Genomic DNA, 17,920 nt, shown 5'->3' on the forward strand with positions numbered 1-17,920 from the left:
AATTGTAATTCCTCCCTTCGCTCAGCATGTCCCTGCCTTGGAGGGAGGCACGGGAGAGGGGGTTTTGCTTTCTTTTAAGCAAAGTTTTGGTCTGTGGAAGAAGCCCTACATCAGAATTGAACTTGCTGCAACACTTTCTTGCTAATGCGTAGGGAATCCTATGGGGATTATTTTGACAGATGTTTGGGCAGCCAAAGTGGGTGGCTCAGGAAAGGGCCGTGGTGCAGCGATGGAGAGGCTTAACCCAGGTGTTGGGAGCTCCTCTGGAGCTCAGCTTTGCTGGGTGCACCTAGGACAGCTGAACATGAACAGTACAGATAACCCCCTCCCTCAACATACACGTTAGTTACAGGAATGTAGGATGCTTGAACTCTAACCAAGGGACAAATTTCCTGGGGCTCCATCGCCACCCAGAAGCAATCGCCCTGTTCCCACAGTGCATGACACAGTTGCATGGACACCTCCCGCCCTTCCCTGTTTACAACACGCTGAACAAAACGCATCCCAAAGGAGCCAGGGACGAGGGAGTAGTACGGATTGGCCCGTTCCAATGGCTGAGTCCAAGTTTCCAGAAGTAAAGGGTTTTTATATTCACATACTGCATCATTTAAGCATGGCCCCTGACTGGAACTCATGATTCACACAAGGTTTAGTTAATAGGGACTTGGCTTGCTTGGTTTTTCTCCCTTATAGTTTGCAGGTTGAAGATAATAGCAATAATGATAACTTTTGTTTTTAGCTACTGCTCAACTGCAATATTATTACTCAGAAAAACCAGCCTTTAAGCTTCCCATGCTGACATGATGCAATCGGGGTAACCAGACAACATGAGGCATCAAGTACCAGGGTGAGTCAGTCTGGGAAATTGTATAATGCGTTTGTTTTCCTGTAGTTACAGCAATGTGCAAACAATAGGCCTGGAGGGGAAGCCCAACGTGAGAGAGATCAAAGGGACCCACTAAAGGGAAGTGTCCTTCCCACACACACATGGAACATTTGGACCCAAAAAGGCCCCGTGTCAGATGCTCTCTAGAGAAGTTCAAGCACTCCTGGATTAGCACTTTCCATTCTGGCCCACCAGCAGTGGCCATGGGATGCAAAACCTGACTGGTGTTGCAAGTGGAGGCTCCCGAGATTGTGTTGCCTGTTCTCATGAAAAGAAACCTCTTGTTCTTTAAAAAAGAACAGCCTCTCTTCAAGTAAAATGCCCTGCTCTCCAAAGACTTACGGCAAACAGCATTAAATAACTAGCTAATAGACAGCAAGCCCTTTAGATATCATTGTTGGACAAGACATATTAAATATGGCAGAGGAATTTTATTCTGCTTAGACTTAAAAAAATTTGCTGTGAGGATTCAAATCTAATGATTTGTCATATGAGATAGTGCTAACTAATGTCACTGGTTTGGGTTTTAGCTTGGAGATTAAGGTCTAAGCACAAAGGGAAAAGGTTTCTAGTGGACATCTCACTCCCTGGTACCTTACCTACACATAATTAGAGCATTCTTGGAGTGATATAAATAATAGCTCTGCAACCAGGAGGCAGAAAAGCACTCTGGCTCCTTGGCCCTGCATTCAGTCCCTTCATTTGAGAACTTCAGAGCATGCAAGAAACTATACTGAACCCCTTACCAGACCAAGAGATAGGAAAAGGCACATGATCCTCATTTTACAGAAAATTAAGCTGGGACACGGAAACATTAATGTCTAGATTAGAGTTACATAAATTATGAAGTCTGGATCCAGACCACAAGTATGTTTTGTTGAGACCACATCAAAATATCTCAGTGTTCAAAGTACTGACATCAGTGGGAGTGTCAAAGCTTTTAGCAATGATAAAACTCAGGACTTTTAGCTCAGTTTTCTCAAACATCAGGCTGTCAGTGGAACCTAAGATGAGGACAGGAGGTTGGCACTTGTCTACTGATTGCTTTGGTAGTGTCTGGCACTGGATGCCAAAAAGGAAAGTCGCCTCCTGTTAGAAAACACTCCCAAAAATTCCTCTACAGGTCATATAACTGCTGTGTGGTCCATGAGATTTCCTTAGTGAACTTGTCAAAGTGAGGGTGGCTGGGGAGGATGCACACAAGGTCTACACTGCCATGGGGTAGCCCTCTTACCAAACAGCCCCAGCTTTTGTGTCTGTTTTCTTCACTCACTTTCCCCATCCTCCTCACCAGCTCTGTTATTTCAAGCTGCTGGTTGACAAGAGGTAGTAAACGCTAATGAGCGCTTCCAAGTGGGATAAAAATAAATGTGAAGAAGGACAGGCAGCATCAGTGAAGGTGACTCTCGGCAGCTTTCATTACATTGCAAGACAAGCAGATTTCTGTGATGCGCTGGCGGATCTGGATGGGAGCAGACGTGGAGCCCTGGCTCATCTGGCCGTGTCCTGGCAGCAGCCAGCCCAGAGCCACTGCCAGCAGGTCCTGCAGTCCCCTGCCTGCGTTCAGGTAATCTGCCAGCCCAACTAGCACACCGAGGCCTCCCTGCCACTGCCCTGCTCTAATCCCTACCTGCTAGTTTGAGGAATTACAGACCTAACGGTGTTTTAAACAACGACCATGCTGTGACACCTTGCAACTGACTTTGAATGGTTTTACAAATATGGGTCAACCCTCCCACTTCTGTTTTAAAGTGGGAAACACCTGAAGCATGGATATGTTAAATGTCTTCTTAACTCAGCATGTAAACCACAGCCACGAAACCAGAAGCATATCCTATCCTCTCGACTGGTATTCTAACCCTAGAGGGGCTGTTGGGGTCACTGGCATGGTGCACAATAGCAAGTTCACTAACAGGCAGCCCAAGGACAGAGCTGGCATGGGGGAATAGGGGCAATTCATATCCAGGTCTGAGCAGGTGGAGGGAGGAGAAGGCAGAAAGGGCATCCTGGGAGTGTGAGAGGAGATCTGGGGTTAGAAGACATCTGTTTGGATTGAAAAACTGCAGTATCCAGATTCCAGTTTGCTTGGTGTCATTGCTTAAAGTCAGCTGCAGCTGTCCAAAGACAAGCTTAGGAAAATATTTTTCAGAGTTTCCTACTTTGAGAGGGCCCCAGGATCTCCCTGGGCCTCTCCCTGGCACGTTTGCAACACCCTCTGTACACAGACCTGATGCAGCCCTCCTCCCACACCTTCCCTTCCCCGCATACCGGTTCCTCTGCTTATCCTTCCCTCTCCTCCCCACTGATAAAAGCCCTCCCCGTGCCCCCAGAGAGGAGTCACCAGCCAAACACAGCCTGGAGTTTCCTCCAGGTGAAGGGATGGCCACAGCAGGAATACAGTTTGCTGGAGGTGGTTTCCAAGGACTGGTCTGAAAACTGGCTGTACTGGTAGTGAAACAGTTCTGGGTAAATTTTGGTGAATCTTGGGAGAACACAAATTCACTTTAAAATTTCAGTAGGTTCTTAATTCTGTTTTGTGTTTCTAGTAGTCGTGTTCCCTTTCCTATGTAGTGTTTGAGAAGGGTAAGATCTAGGTTACAAAGACTGATTAAAAGTGTCAGTGAGAGTTTGCTACAGAGAGATGCAACATGCTTCCTAACTATGAAGCCTCTTGTAAAGGCAGTGCTGAGAGAAATGAGATTATATACATATCTCTGACACTTTAAGTACAGCTGTTTCTATTCAGCATTGAATCGTTGTTCGTTACTGCATCACGGAGCTGAGCAAGAGCCCACTGGGGTATGCAGAATGCCTCCTGTAGCTACTCAAGTGCCTGTGAAGAGTTGTGCCTTGCTAAGTGAGTTCAAGATTTGTCAGAGGTTTTGCAGGCTGCAGTGGCTTTTAGGAATGGTCTGAAAGAGATAACTAGATGCGGCTCTGTTCTTGGAGAGCTACAGGGTTTCCATGCTAAATTTCCCCTACTACTTGCTAAAATGAGTAAACTGACTTGCAGGTAAGTCACAAAAAAAAAATTATCAAAGCTAGTCAGTGCCTTTCTAGATGCTGTTTGTACTTGCAGAGGCTGCCATGGTGCTGGGGCACAACATTAAAACAAACCCTTCTTTGGTGCACCATCCCTAGAATGATCACGCTGGTACTTAAAAAAGCTCCAAAAAGAAGGCACATCTGCTTCACGGGGTGGGTGGGCCTAAGCCTTTCTTAGTTACTAGAATTACATGTTTCAACCCACAACATGGAAACAGACTCCAATGAACGGGAGAAAGGGGTCTGGAAAGGGGGTCAGGTTTGATCTGGGTGCAGAAGTGGTATATTTGAAGCACAAACTAAAGTGTTCCAGCTGCAAGTCAAACCCAGGAATGCATCATGCAAGATCTTATTTTTCTGTAGGGCTGGTAACATGAGCGTTCAAATCATTCGCTGCCTTTGAAGCCTGTGAAATCCATAATGGCCACAAAGTGAACACGTAGCAACTACATTTCAATTATCAAAGGCTGGTCAAGTACCTGGCTTTATTTTCTCCAGTAACAAAACTCCCATCGACTTCAAAGGGGTTGGGATTCACTCCACAGTGCAAGTGCTGGGTCCAATGAAATCGGAGATGTAACTCTGGGACGAGGTATTTTAGCTTCTGGAGGTGCAGACAGATGGGCAGGATCAAGCTCTGCTACTGAAGGAAGCTGTACAGTCTGCATTTTTTCTGAAGCTTCAGGTTAATAAATTGAGGATGATGCCCCAACTGATAATCTACCCCAGAACTGCATGGGTACTTTCTGAAAATACCCAAGTTCCTATCAGTTGCAATAGGAGTTAGGTGTCCAGCCTGCTTAGCTGCTGTTAGAAATCCCGCTACAAACCTGCATGTCTCTTTGCACTTAAGTCCCTTTGAAGTTCTTGCTTTGGCCATTGCTTACAACAGTGGAGAGTCTGAGGGTAATGGTTATTTCTTTTGCAAAGTAGTTCACAAACTATTTCATGATTCCACTGTAGAAGTATCAAAGTCCATTTTTCTCAGGCTTGTATCCATAAGCTTTATTTAGATGTGTTCCCTGCTTAGGCACCTGAGATAAATGACCTTCAGCACCTTGAGGCAAGCCTTGTGTCCTGTGGTGTGTGTTCCCTAGCACTGGAATCTGCTTTGCTTTCCCGCAGCACCCAGGAGGGAGGAGATGGAGGCTTGAGCAGCACCTGGTTCCCTGCTGACAACCTTTAGTTTTCACTAGCAGAGTTTGAGACCACAAACAGGGACATGATGTCTTCCTGCTCATCACCCTTCTCAAGCCAGTCGCTGGCTTTATAAAACTTTTTCCCAGGCTTTTGGGTGAGTGAACCACTAAGACCAAACAGAAGTTGGACATGAGTCACTGGACTTTAAGTTATGCACACAAAAGCTTTGAGACATGTTATATTAGTCAAAGCATCAACTGTTTTCACAGTCTTTATGATATTAGGAACATTTTTGTTCATGAATGTACTTGTTTCCTTAAAGTGAATAACTGATGCTTTGTGCCTAAAGAATGCTGTACATGCCTTTTAGAAAGGCGATGTTACCAGTTTGAAAAGCTTGCCTTGCAATGAATTCATAGATTTGGAAAGGCCAGAAAGAATATTTGACCATTTAGTCTGATTTCCTATAAACATCTGTAATAATACTTTCAGTCTGACAAAGATATAATTTCTATAAGTCTAAGTCCAGAGCGGCATCCTGCCTGCTACAAAGGACAGAGCTGGGCTCTCATTTTTACTGTCAGGGTTGTTAGCTGTCTATCTGCCCATGACTGAACAGGCAGATGGAGGAGAGCTTCCACCCTGTGTTCAAATGTTGGTACTATTGAAGGGCAGGATTTCAGAAACAGTCTGCTGTGGGTGCAGCTGTTTGTCTGGAAAGACCTATGCCTGTATTTGTCACTAAGAATAAACTGCAGACAAGAGATGTTGCTGGTGAGATACCTGCCAACCTGCCTGAACTTGTAAAGCAAGTCATTAATTGTTGAACTGCTCGTACTTATGGTTTATTTGAACTGAGGGCACACCATCACACCCTCCAAACTGGAGGCTCATCTGAGGTTTAACTGAAAATCAAGCCTTCAGCATATCCGATGGTGTCTTCACTCTCAAAGGAAAAAAAATCTCCAGTCAGCCTCTGCTTGGGCTTTCCAGCTGCATCCCCTGCTGGTTTTGTGGCCCTAGAAGCTGTCCTGATCTCTGCTGTGTGTTGCTGTGTTACAAAGGAGAGACGATGCTGCAGCTGCCTCTGGGGAGCCTGGCACTGAGCTTCTGTGCCTTGGTGCACTTAAACAGGAGCTGCACGTAGCAGCGGGGGCACAGGCCTGGACAATACCTGGTGTTTCTGATCCCAAAAGGCAAGTCCAGCAATCTCCTGGGAGATCCCACTGCTCTCTTGTAAGAGCACAGAGAGAGGGAAAACCATTTGGTTTTTTGTTGGCCATTGTACCTGCCATGCTGTAGGGAGAGGAATCTACAAAGCCAAATGTGAGCAAAGGTTTTCTTTCCTGCGTGGGGGGGAGGGTTTGGCTTTGTTTTGCTCTTGTTGCTAACAACGTCAGATGGGTCTGACTTTCCAGCCTGCTCAGGGTGAGACAAACAGCCAAGGAAGCATCAAAGTGAATGGGTGTTTTTTGATCAACATTGGAGAGAGTTTGTTTTCTTTCTCCACTTGCCCAATGACACACTGACTTGGATGACTGGTCTGTGACAGAGCTGGTTGGAAAATGTCAGTGGAAAAATGCAGAAAAGGAGCAAATATTTTTACAAATGCTAGTGACAATATTTCTACCTTTGGTCAATCCAAACCAACAGGAATATTTTTTCAGGACAAGCTGTTCAAAACTCACCACTGCCTGTGCCAAAATGTATGCAAAGGGTGAATATGCACAAACACTCATTAAAAAGTGTTCCTGTGGTGAATATGATGCAGTAAAATTACATTTAATCTTGTAGCTAGAACATCTGTATAATTAGCAAGATTTCTCACCTCTTCCAGCCAGTGGTTCATGTATATGCCTGACCTTTGCATACATTTTTTTCCTTTAGGAATAAGGATTTATGAAGGAGACAGATCGCAGACTTGCTGCTTCACACATAACTATCCCCAGTGTGTACCTTGCAGCCCTCTTTAAACATAGTTTTAACAAACCTGTGGGTGTATAATCGTAAAGTTAAGATAATAAATGTCATCCCTCACTGTCAGTAAGATTCTTAGTGGGCATCTACCTCACTCATCAGGATCTGCAGGAGAACTTCCCTGGCATCGGATGAGGAAGGACATTCAGTCCAAGAACAGGTTTCTGGCAATTCCCTAATGCCCTGACACACTGGTTAGGGCCTCTTCATCTGCCAACACATTTCTTGTTTCTGCTCTTCCCAAGAGTGAAAAGTTATCCCTGCAAGCTTGTACCTAAATAACCCACTCAAGAAGTACAGCAAAGGAAGGCTTCCATCTCTGGAAGGGCCTAAGATGGAATAAACTTAAATGCTTATGGTAAGCAAGACATCTAATGGGTCCTATGCATGTTTGTGGCTTGTTGCCTTCTCCTGTAAGAAAGCCTGGTTAAAATGTATAGTTTGAATTATGATTGTTTGATAAAAATAGATTAACATTAACATAGTCCCCAAACCCTGTAAATAATTGTGTCATTAGAAATGCCAAAAGAACCATGGATTTTAAGCCATAAAATTGGAATTTCAGACGTGGAAGAAAACACACTGGTGGTTAAATACTTTTACCATACAACAAAGCTGGTTGAAATTCTCGTCATTTAAAAATGTTGATAAGGTTTTCTGTCGTATTTCAATTTTTTTCCTGCATTTTTATTAGTTCTTATAAAAATATAAAGCCAGAGTCCTGATTACGCTCTTTTTTTCTTACCCTTTTGGACTTTCCCTTTTTTAAATCCCTAGTGTTTCTCTTTTCATAAACCTAAATTAGGGCTGTAGCATTACTACCCCACATTTACTAGTCCTAAAGAATAACTTCTGACTAGCATGTGACTGTAAATACTTTCCATGTAAATAAATGCAATCTCACTTTTGGTAGAATTTGTATGTAAAAGAAATATGTGCAAATGAAACTAAGTGCCTTTGATAAATGGTTTGGGATTGCTGATTAATTGGAACTAAAAACAGATGAGAAAACTGAACATATGTTCTTATTCAAGTTCCCTGGAGGATTTGTCAAGGAGTTTGGCATACATTAATAATTGCTTGGAAAGGATTTAATAGCTCATCTTGTAGTTTTGCACATGCAAAACAATCAGTCAATATAAAAAGCATGGTGTAATCTGTCTTTGTTAATTAGGGATCTCAAACTGTTTCGGTAGTAGAGGCTAGTAATTAAGCTACAATTAGGAAGGAAGTATTCAGATGTGGTTTTGCCACCTCAGGATCCATAAGCGGCAGGAGGAAGAGGGTAGGTCTTCCAGAAATCTTGAAATACTCTGACTTTATGATCTTCTCTTGCACTAGCACACGGCCAGGCTTGTTGGGTCCTCAGCTACTGTGTGCTCCCAGGGGCAAGAGCGACAGTGCTTGGGATGCTCCTTGGGGCGAGTGGAGGCTCACGGGGCACCTTCCCCTCATGTCCTCAGTGGCTGACTACACATGGCACCTACGTGCCCACTGCAATAGCACTGACTGAGATTTCACTGCACAGCCCTGATGCCTAAACCCAGCTCTTCAGACACTTTTGCTGGCACCAGTGTTCCAAACAGTATCGGACATAACTCTCTGAAGGAACATACTGTGCTTGTGCTTTCACTGCGCTTTCCCTGTGGGTCACTCACCTTCCTGGGTGCTCCTGGAGTACTTGGTAAACACTAATCTGGAACGTTTCATTATCAAAGCGTTCACGGATGTAATCCTTATATATCCTGAACTCGGCAGCCGTCACCGCTTCCCCCTCTGGAATTCTGGAGAGATCAAACCTGAACTCTCGGTAGTGGCAGCGCTGATGGTGAAACTCTCTGTCATGCTCCACTGAAACAGAAAAACAGCCCATTAGCCACCTGCTTTGTTCCCTTTCCCCTCGCCATCAAACAAGCTTGTGAGTTGCCACAACAGAAAAGGGCAAGAATATCTGATTGCAGCATCTCATGCTGTTGTTTGGTTCATTAAAGCATGTAGGAAATACATGACTATCTGGGCTATTATAAGCATATATGTGTTTATCAGACTCTCTTTGAAATAGTTTTACAGCTGGCTGGTACAGGGTGTGGGTGACCGTTGTGTTTTAATGATTTTTGGCAGCTTCGGGCTTGACAAGTGACTCTGGACATTTGCCACCGGTAATGACCAAGCTGCTGTGGGAAGGCACTGAAAGAAACAGATGGGGCTTTTCAGGAGTGCTGGTTCTTGGCCTGTCTCTGCTTCTGAAAACTGCAAGCACACATGCATACCCACACATATATATACACAAATTCCAGTCCTTGAGGCTTTTCATGCCAGTGACCCACATTTGGTGCCAGCTGAATTCATCACAAGCTCACAGCCCCGCTGCAAAGGGTCAAAGCTTTCTTTTTAAAGCATCTCTAGCGATCAGGGCTGTGAAGCACATGTTCAAAGTGAGGACCTTCTTCCACTTCCCAACCCTGACCGTGAAATAACAAGAAGGGCTGGAGTCCTCCCAGTGTTCTCACCAGTGTTAGGATGGTGTGTTATCCCACTGAGTGACAGCTCTGCCTGTCTTCTGATGGGCAGCTGATGGTCACATGTAACACTGCTTGTGTGTATTGAAGCTGAGGGTCAGCGTGGCAAGGAAACAAGGACTTCAAGACTGTCCTCCAACAAGTGGGACGCGAGGTGTCAGTGCCCCATTCCAACACATAAAGTGAGGCACCCTTCTTGGAACAAATTCCAAATTAAATAGACAAGTTGGACAAAAGAAAATGGGGAAACAGAGGTATAAGGGGATGAACTAACTCACCAGAGGTCACACTGCACAACATTTTAAGAGCTGAGGTTTGAACCAGGGACTTCCCGTATGTCCCAGTCCTGTCGTCTGTCCACTTGACCTCCCTGCAGCTCGACTGCACAATTCAAGTAGTTAGCTTTGAGATTTTCTTGGCAAAGAATGTGTGTCTTTCTACAGGCCTGATTCTCTTCTGGCAGCAGTAAATCCATTGTGTAAATCCATTGACTTAAATGGAATTACTCCTGAAAAAGAGGAGTTTCAAGCCTGCGCCTGGGAAGTGCTATTTAAATTTACAGCTCTGCACTGTAGAAATGTCTATCAGCACTGGCAAGGGCCTGCCCTGTGGCAGGGATGGAGTGTGGGGAGCATCCAGGAACCAGGCTGTGTCCAAGCGCTTACACGGAGCAGGTTGAGCGCTGCTTTGCTGGCCAAGATTCAGCAGCTGGCCACGGGCTCTTCCTCCTCTTGCACATTACTTTTGCAAGGAGTCCAGGGCTTGCAGTTTGCCACTGTGTGATTGCTGTTCAGGGAAATACTTCAGAGCTCTTACTAATAGCTGGGATTCATCTTAGAGAAGTTTCTTAGGTAGAAATCCCTAAACTTTCCAAGATGAAGGCTATTCAACAAATAGTTTTATAGGTTGAGCACTGAATGAACAAAGTTATTGCTGCACTTCTAGCTATAACATCTTGTACAGCCTCAGGAAGATCACTGTCTGTCATACTCTGAATATTTATCAGCATTTGTAAAACATTTGGTAGGCTAAAACTGCCCTGTTAAATTATTAAATTTACTATTCGCTATTAAATGTGCCTCTTTCCTCCAAAGTATTCTCAGCAGAGTAAGATACGAAGAGTATGATTTCCGTCTCAAAGGAATTTGTCTGCACCTAAATTACAGAGGGGAGGAAAAAATATTTTAATATGGAATAGCTCCTTTAACCACAACTATAGAAGAATGAATATAATGTTGTGTAGTTTTAGTTATATTAGGGATAACATCACTGGCAGGGTGTATTATAGAGGTCTAGCAGTAGGATGTGCCAATGTGATTTGCACACTGGAAAGCTGAATTTTCAAAGGAGGGTGGGTGTACCTTTTCAGTGTATGTATGTGATGACAACTACATCAGCCAACACCAGTCTGTAGATGCGCTTCATACACAAACTCTGACAACAAACACGCGAAGATGAAACTTTTTTGGGTGCTGCTAGAGTTCACAGTGATTCCCACTGCAGAGTCCCAGAAAAAATGTGTCATATTAGTATGAAAAATTAACGGCCAGGGTCATTAAATAAAGAGCCCCGAAGTTTGAACTTTCCCATGCTTTGCAGATGTTTGGATATAGGGTTCTGGGCTGAGCCATCTTTAGTGTTAAAGCAAACATTCCTGTGGCTATAGTCATTAAGATCATGAAAATATGTGGATATGTAACTGAAGAAAGAATCCCAAGAAACCCTTCCACTCAGTGTTTATTGTTTTTCCTCTTTTTCTTTGCACTCTGGACCTATCTGCTGACCCAGAAGTAACAAATCCTTTCAGAACTAATTTATGAGAAACACTGACCCTGAATCAACATCTGTTAGATGACTGCAGTAAATCTTATTACATAATTAAACACCAAAATCTATGTTAAAATAATGTTAAGGGTCTGACTTCAACTCATAAAAGCAAGACTCTTCATTATGAAGGTTGAAATCCTATCCTTAATTCATGCTGCTGTGCGTTGGTGTTTGTGAACATATGGTACAGTATATATGATCGTGCACTTTTTGTAGACCCCAGTAATACCTTAAGCACAACAGCACGAGGTAAGCAGGGGAGTGCTCAAGAACTCTGAGTTTCCTGGGTTTGATGGGTGTTAGTCAGACCTTTGACAATACTGCAACTGGGTTGTTTCCAATTAATTACCTGAGAAATTTAAACAGGGAGGAGTGTTTAACAAAAAAAAAAAAAAAAAAAAATAAAAGAAAGGGGGGAGGGGGGAGTGGTATTTTAAGTGTTCACTGAGAAAGTCAAGCGAATTGCTACAGCTCTTTGCCTATGACTGTAGTTACTGTATTCGATCTATAAAATCCACGACCCCTATTGACGAAACGTATCATAACGAGAACCTTTGGGTCATTCTTGAAGAACTTAATCTCAGATGTTTGTCAGCCATTATGTGCTAAATGCTTCCTTAAAAGTCATCAAGCAACATGAATATTTGCTGGGTATGCTTAATAGCCCTTCTGCCCAAAGAATTTGAACTCATGTTTGTCCCAGGTTCATAGTTCTTACAAATCACTACTACCCAAAGGCTTTTGGTGAATGGTTTTAGCCCAGTTCCTAATTTCAAACATTGGAAACTCCAGCTCAGAAACTGTCACAATTCAAATGCCTTGGCAAGGCAGCTGCTTGGAGAGGAAGCCAAAGCTCTGGATGTGCAATAAAAGGTTGTAAAATATGAAAAGGAAGAATACTCTTGAAAAATAATTCCGCTATGAAACAGGCTGTGTGACTTAGCTGTGGGAAAATAGTGGATTTCCTCTCCTAAAGAAACAATCCAAAGTCACTCACAAGTGATGCATGTGTAAATGCACCTCTTCTCATTTCTAGAAGTGGTCTCCCATTCTGGAGGCACAACTGCTGTAGAGAAATTATGACCTAATTAAACACATGGCTGAAAATCTGCTGGTGCAAAATAACTCTTGAGCATCGTGAATGTAGCAGTTAATTGTAGCTCTACCATAGGTGGGGATCACTGGACACTCCCTTTGACACAGTCCTTTGGGAAAGAAAAGGTCAAGATGATTGGACTTGAGAGTTGTAGGATGGAGATGGACAACAGATTAATGAGAAAATAAGCAAGACACCAAAAAGTGTGAGAACAATTAAGGTGATCCAAACAAAACAAGCACTTGCCATAGGTTAGTGGTTATCAGTAAATCTGCCACACCTCTGTTGCAAATATGCAAGTAAGATCAGCATCTCTGAAAGCCTGGCCTTCACTATCTGTCTACAATCTGAATGCTGCACAGACTGCACTCATCTATCTGATACAGATAGGGCTCCCATCTCTCTGAAGTCTTTTGTCTCTCCAAACCGACTCTGTTGTGGCATTGTGGTGATGCAAGAGGAGGCGAGATGGCATAGTTGTGCAACAGTGGGCATGGTTAAAAGAAAACAGGATGGATACATGTGCTCAGGTGTGAAGTAGCCAGGTATCAGATCCAAAAATATGGGAAAGCTGGAGATAAAGTGTCAACAAATCCCCAGTACTTGTTTTGACATGTCCTAAAGTGTACTCATTTCAGACACAAAGCTTGAAAACATTAAGATGCAGGGATGAAAAAGCATAGTTACAGCTAGAACTCATAGGAGTACAGTTGGAACCAGTACCAAAAAAGTCATGTTGGACAGAAAGTCTTGTGATCCTGCTTTAACACCCCAGGGTACCCAAACTTCTAAAGCATAAAGCTGGGAAACTTGAACTGATCCCACATTTGGTTGTTTTCACAACAAGATATGTTGAAGCGAGAAATATGAGCACCAACTATTTTCAGCTACTTTGTAAATCACTACTGGTAAGTGAAAAGCTGACCTGAGCTAAGTTTGTAAACGCTGGTTGGACCACTGGTTTTTTTTAATACGGATTGATGGTAGGCGAGGCATGACACATGACAGCAAAGACTATGCTGAGACATAACTTGCAGTAGTTATTATTTCTCTCTATACATACCAGAGAAACCATACCATTTCAGCCTTAGTACCGAGCGCAGTAGCACAATGTCAGTCATTAACTCCATGTGTCAAGTGAAGAACTAGTGAATCACAGCAATAATTTTCCAAGAATGACTGTGTTAAAAAATAATTACAGAAGCATTAAAGGGCTAATCCAAACCCCAGGGAAGTCAGTAGAAATATTTCCACTAATTTCAATGGATTTCATGGGAGGCCTTACTTTTGCCAATCTACCTAAGTATTTTTATGCTCTTGTTTTCCAAAGATTAAAAAATCTCTTTTTCACAAGCAAAGCAGACACCAGATGAATAGATTCTGTGCTTAGAGTGCCAAACTGGGAAAGCTTCGGTTAATTCCATACCTCCTCCTCCCTGGCATGTTTATGTGATGCACTTGGAATAGATTTTGAATACTTAAACAAGTAAAAACTTAAATTTCCCTGTTAACACTTTCACCTGATAATATGTTAATTGTTTTTATAAGACACTTCAAGATTAGTTGTCTCATTTATTGTAGTGCTTACAACAATTAGAGTGCTACTTGTTTATCATTTACGGTGAAAAAAACACCGAAAGGAATGTGCAGTAGGGTGTCTGTAACTTCTTTACTCCCAAAAAAGGCCAGAAGGGGTTTCTAAAGGACTTTAATCTCAAATAGATTAAAGGTCCTGAATTCCTGAGACTGAAAGATAAGTCAAAGGAAAATAGATTCCAAAAGACAACACCCCCTCGCCTCAGCCTCCCAGCCAGGCGGGAGACTCAGCTGCAGAGCCATCAGCAGTTGCCTAAGAAACCCTTCAGAGATCTGGATGCCAAAAAAAATCTGCCCCACTGCAGCATCAAGGTCTAACAGGTTTTCAGATTCTACCTGTGTCTGCCTGGCCCCAGGGACTGAAGAAGTCATGTAGGTGAATTTAACGGGTAGAAGAGTCTCTATCTGCTTTCCCTCTGATAGCTGCGGAGCTACAGAAAATAAGCGCTCTTTCTTCAGAGACGGCTGAGGGCTGGCTGGCTTGTCAGTGAGCCAGTGGATTGATTTTGGCCTTAGGGCAAACTACACTTGGAGTTACACTGTTTTCATCCAGCAATGTAAAATCCTGTTTGAATTTTCCAAGAAAACTTACATTTAATTTCCACCATCACCACCCCTTGAGATCAAAGCCAAAACTTCAGAAACTCTTTTGCATCATTTCAGTGTACAGCACGAGATTCCTAGAAACCAGCTGCCCTGGGACCACCAGCTCTGCCTGGGGTCCAGGAGCATTTTCAGCCTGTGTCTGTTACTGCTTTCAAAGGGAAGGTCCACTCCTACCTACTGCTTCACCCTGCTGTCTCCCTTGGGAAATGGATTAAACTGGAAAAGGATTTTCCCTTCCCAAGATGAGTTTTTAGGTGGATCCCATCCTCGCCCAGCTCACTGTGGTGCCCCAAGAGCAGTGGTGGCAGGAGGAGGAGCGGGGACCTCCCAGCACAGCGGGAGGGAGGGCAGGGCCACCCCTCGGACTCTGGGCTTGCAGCGGTTGTGAAACTGTGCTGTAAATTTTCAGGATGTCAGATTTGAGACCTCTTGATGGGATTCTAATTAACAGGCATTAAATGTTCCCTCTATAAATTGCACTTCTTTGTCTCTAAATTGGTGGATAAAACCATGTCACTTATGAAATATAGGCCTTTTCTCCTTATGTTAGTGAGGTTTGAGGAGGAGGAAACCAATTAGGGGAAGGATCCAGCGGTCTCCGCAGCTGAAAGAGCCTACTGGGCTCAGCGGGATTCCCGACTGAGCAAGAAGTGCAAGGTCAGTCCTTATATTTTTCTGAGGAAAAGGGGGAGTATAATAAAGGTTGCAGTAATGTCATGCCAGGCCACAGTCTGCTAAGGCACATGTTTCCCTCCTCATTGTGCTTGACAGCAAGAGTTACAGGGCAGTGGCAGTAAATTTATAATGGCAAGAATTTGGTAATGTGAAGTTCTGTGATTGGTTTTCATTTGCTTCATCCTCTCAGCTGCAAGATTTACATGCTGACATTAGGCAGCTAAAGCAGCAGTTAAAAGAAATATTTGAAGAAATAGTTAAAGAATATAAATTGGGAGTCCTATAAATGGAGTAGAGAAAATGTCCTGGGTTGAGTGATGGGATTTTTTTTTTTTTTTTCCAGAGAGTGATGAAAACAGTATTTGGAGGGGTTTTTTACACCAGGTAGTTGCAGGTCTCCAACTCATCTAAAAGCTACTGCAGGTTTTTTGAGAAACCTAAGAAGAAACAAATGCACCCTTGATTTTGGTCTGTGAGATAAGCTTACTAGGAAAATAGTCTGTGGTTTTTCTATAACTCATTAATGCATCCCATCACCAGGCACTGCCGCCATCCTGCCACTTCTGAAAACACAGTCTGTTCTTCAGCCACAGGCCCAGGACCCCCAGGGATTTGGGGGGCGGTCTGGGCTCCTCTGCCAAAGCCCTGTCCTGATGGTCTCATCCCCATCTGCCCTTTGCAGAAGGGGCTGCTCTGAGCCAAGACAGCGCTCAGCAGAAAGGAACCTGCACCCAAACACTCACTGCACATGTTCCCATTTTACAGCTGGTTAAAGGGGGAGGTGAAGGTGATAAGCATGGTAAATTCAGTGCGTGGCAGGGCAAAGTCCTGCCCCATCCACGGGTGGAAAGCAGGACTAATGCATTAATTTCAAATGAGATGAAAACCAGGCTCTGTAAATTCTGATCTCCAGCCCTAGAGGTTAGAGACAGGGAGGTTCAAAATTCTTTAGTGCTCACTCTGCAAAGCAATCTGGGATAAGCATTTTTGCTTCGAAAGGGGGAAAAAAAGCACCCTTTGGAGTTAATATTCTTCCTTTAGCCATCACTTCATTTTTTCAGCTTTCAGCATGAAGGTGGTGTTGCCAGCAAGACCACCTAGCCACAAACCCAGCAGGGAGCTTCCAAAATTCTTCTGAACACTGACTCCTTGTTATAAATTGAAAAGTGGTAATAGCAACAGTGCATATCACATCTGTGCCAGGCTTTGGGCCTGGGAAGGAGCATTCTCCCTACTGCTGAACACAACTTGGAAAGATCCTTTCAGTCCACACATGTATCAGCATTAGCCATTTCTTTGTCAACAAATCCCTTAATACGTACCCTTTCTATCATGTACAGATGTCCAAAAAATAATGGAATACTGTACTACAAGATTAAACACTTTAATGTCAGCATATGTGTTGCATGACTCCGAACAATGGTATCATTGTGCGTGTACAAACAGCGGGTTGAGGGAAGATGGGTTTAATTATCTCCAAAGCAGCAGCAAGTTCTTCCCGACTAAGTTAAACTTCAGCTAGCAAGGACCGCTCAGAGCAGAAATTGGTATTTCTCTAACAAAATGCCTGGGCCCTTTCTGATGTTCTTCCAGCGTCAGGGTTAGTGTCACACCCGCCTCAGGCAGGGCTTTGGAGAGCGGCGTGGAGCCACCTGCTTCCCTGGGAGCACGCGGGGGGCGAGAGGGTGCTGCGAGTCACCGCATCCTCTTGCCCCATGTGTCGCCCAGGACACTTTTAAAATTCCTTAGGGTGGTAGATAACAAAGGGGAAACATAATAATCGGGAGGGAAAGGACAGACAGAAGTGTGCATGCCGCCTCTGCATTTGGAGACATTCCCCTGCCAGGATTCCTTTGCAGGCACTTTCAGGCAATGCTGAATGGTAAAACTAGTTTTCTGTAAAGAACATCTATAAAATATCTGGGCAGGTTATGCACAAGTAATCAATTTTCTTTTCTGAGTGTGCCCTGATTGGTACCCGTTTACGCTGTGTTTTTTCTGCTGAAATTGGAGCCAGACTAGATGAAAGGTATTGTGAAAAATTTACACGTGGGACTGCTCTGTGAACACGAAACTCTCTTAATAGTAAACAGACCAATCGTGGTGCGAATCCTGATGCTGTTTGCAGTGTCTGTATGTGTATCTGGGGAAAGCAAAGTTAAATAAGCAAGGAAGAGTTGTGTTGCTTCAGAATACCCTATTCACAGCCTTAGCATGTGAAACACAGCAGCACGTAGTGCTGCAATCCATCTGCAGCTTCTGTAACACACGACTGCTGCAGGATTTGGGGTGTGTGATGGAACGGAGAAATGGGGGGGTGACAGGGGAAAGAAATAAATGGGAGTTCATGAAGTTGTTCCTTTAGAAAGATGTTCTCTATTTTCATCTTCCAGGAATCCAGTATCTCCTGCAGGGCCTCCCTCATCAGCCTCGCAGATCTTGTTTCTCTTGCCCTTTTCCCTGGGAAGGGGAACCCAGGATAGTGCTGATCCCGAGATTTGCCCCTAGCAGCTCTCCCTTACCCACCTTGGGGGTGGCATTTTTCCAGAGAGA

At 43.9% G+C, this 17,920-nt stretch overlaps 1 protein-coding gene across 3 annotated transcripts in view; it reads right to left on the bottom strand.

Moving 5' to 3' along the window:
• Positions 1 to 17,920, bottom strand: part of BMP7 (bone morphogenetic protein 7) — a 47,081-nt gene that overhangs the window by 13,550 nt on the left and 15,611 nt on the right. For all 3 annotated transcript variants that reach the window (XM_074919995.1, XM_074919998.1, XM_074919997.1), the window contains exon 2: positions 8,707 to 8,899. In XM_074919995.1, coding sequence (XP_074776096.1) covers positions 8,707 to 8,899 — 193 coding nt within the window. The remainder of the gene's footprint in view (positions 1 to 8,706; positions 8,900 to 17,920) is intronic.

Source organism: Athene noctua, chromosome 16, assembly GCF_965140245.1.
Source record: "Athene noctua chromosome 16, bAthNoc1.hap1.1, whole genome shotgun sequence".
NCBI classification, from domain to species: domain Eukaryota; kingdom Metazoa; phylum Chordata; class Aves; order Strigiformes; family Strigidae; genus Athene; species Athene noctua.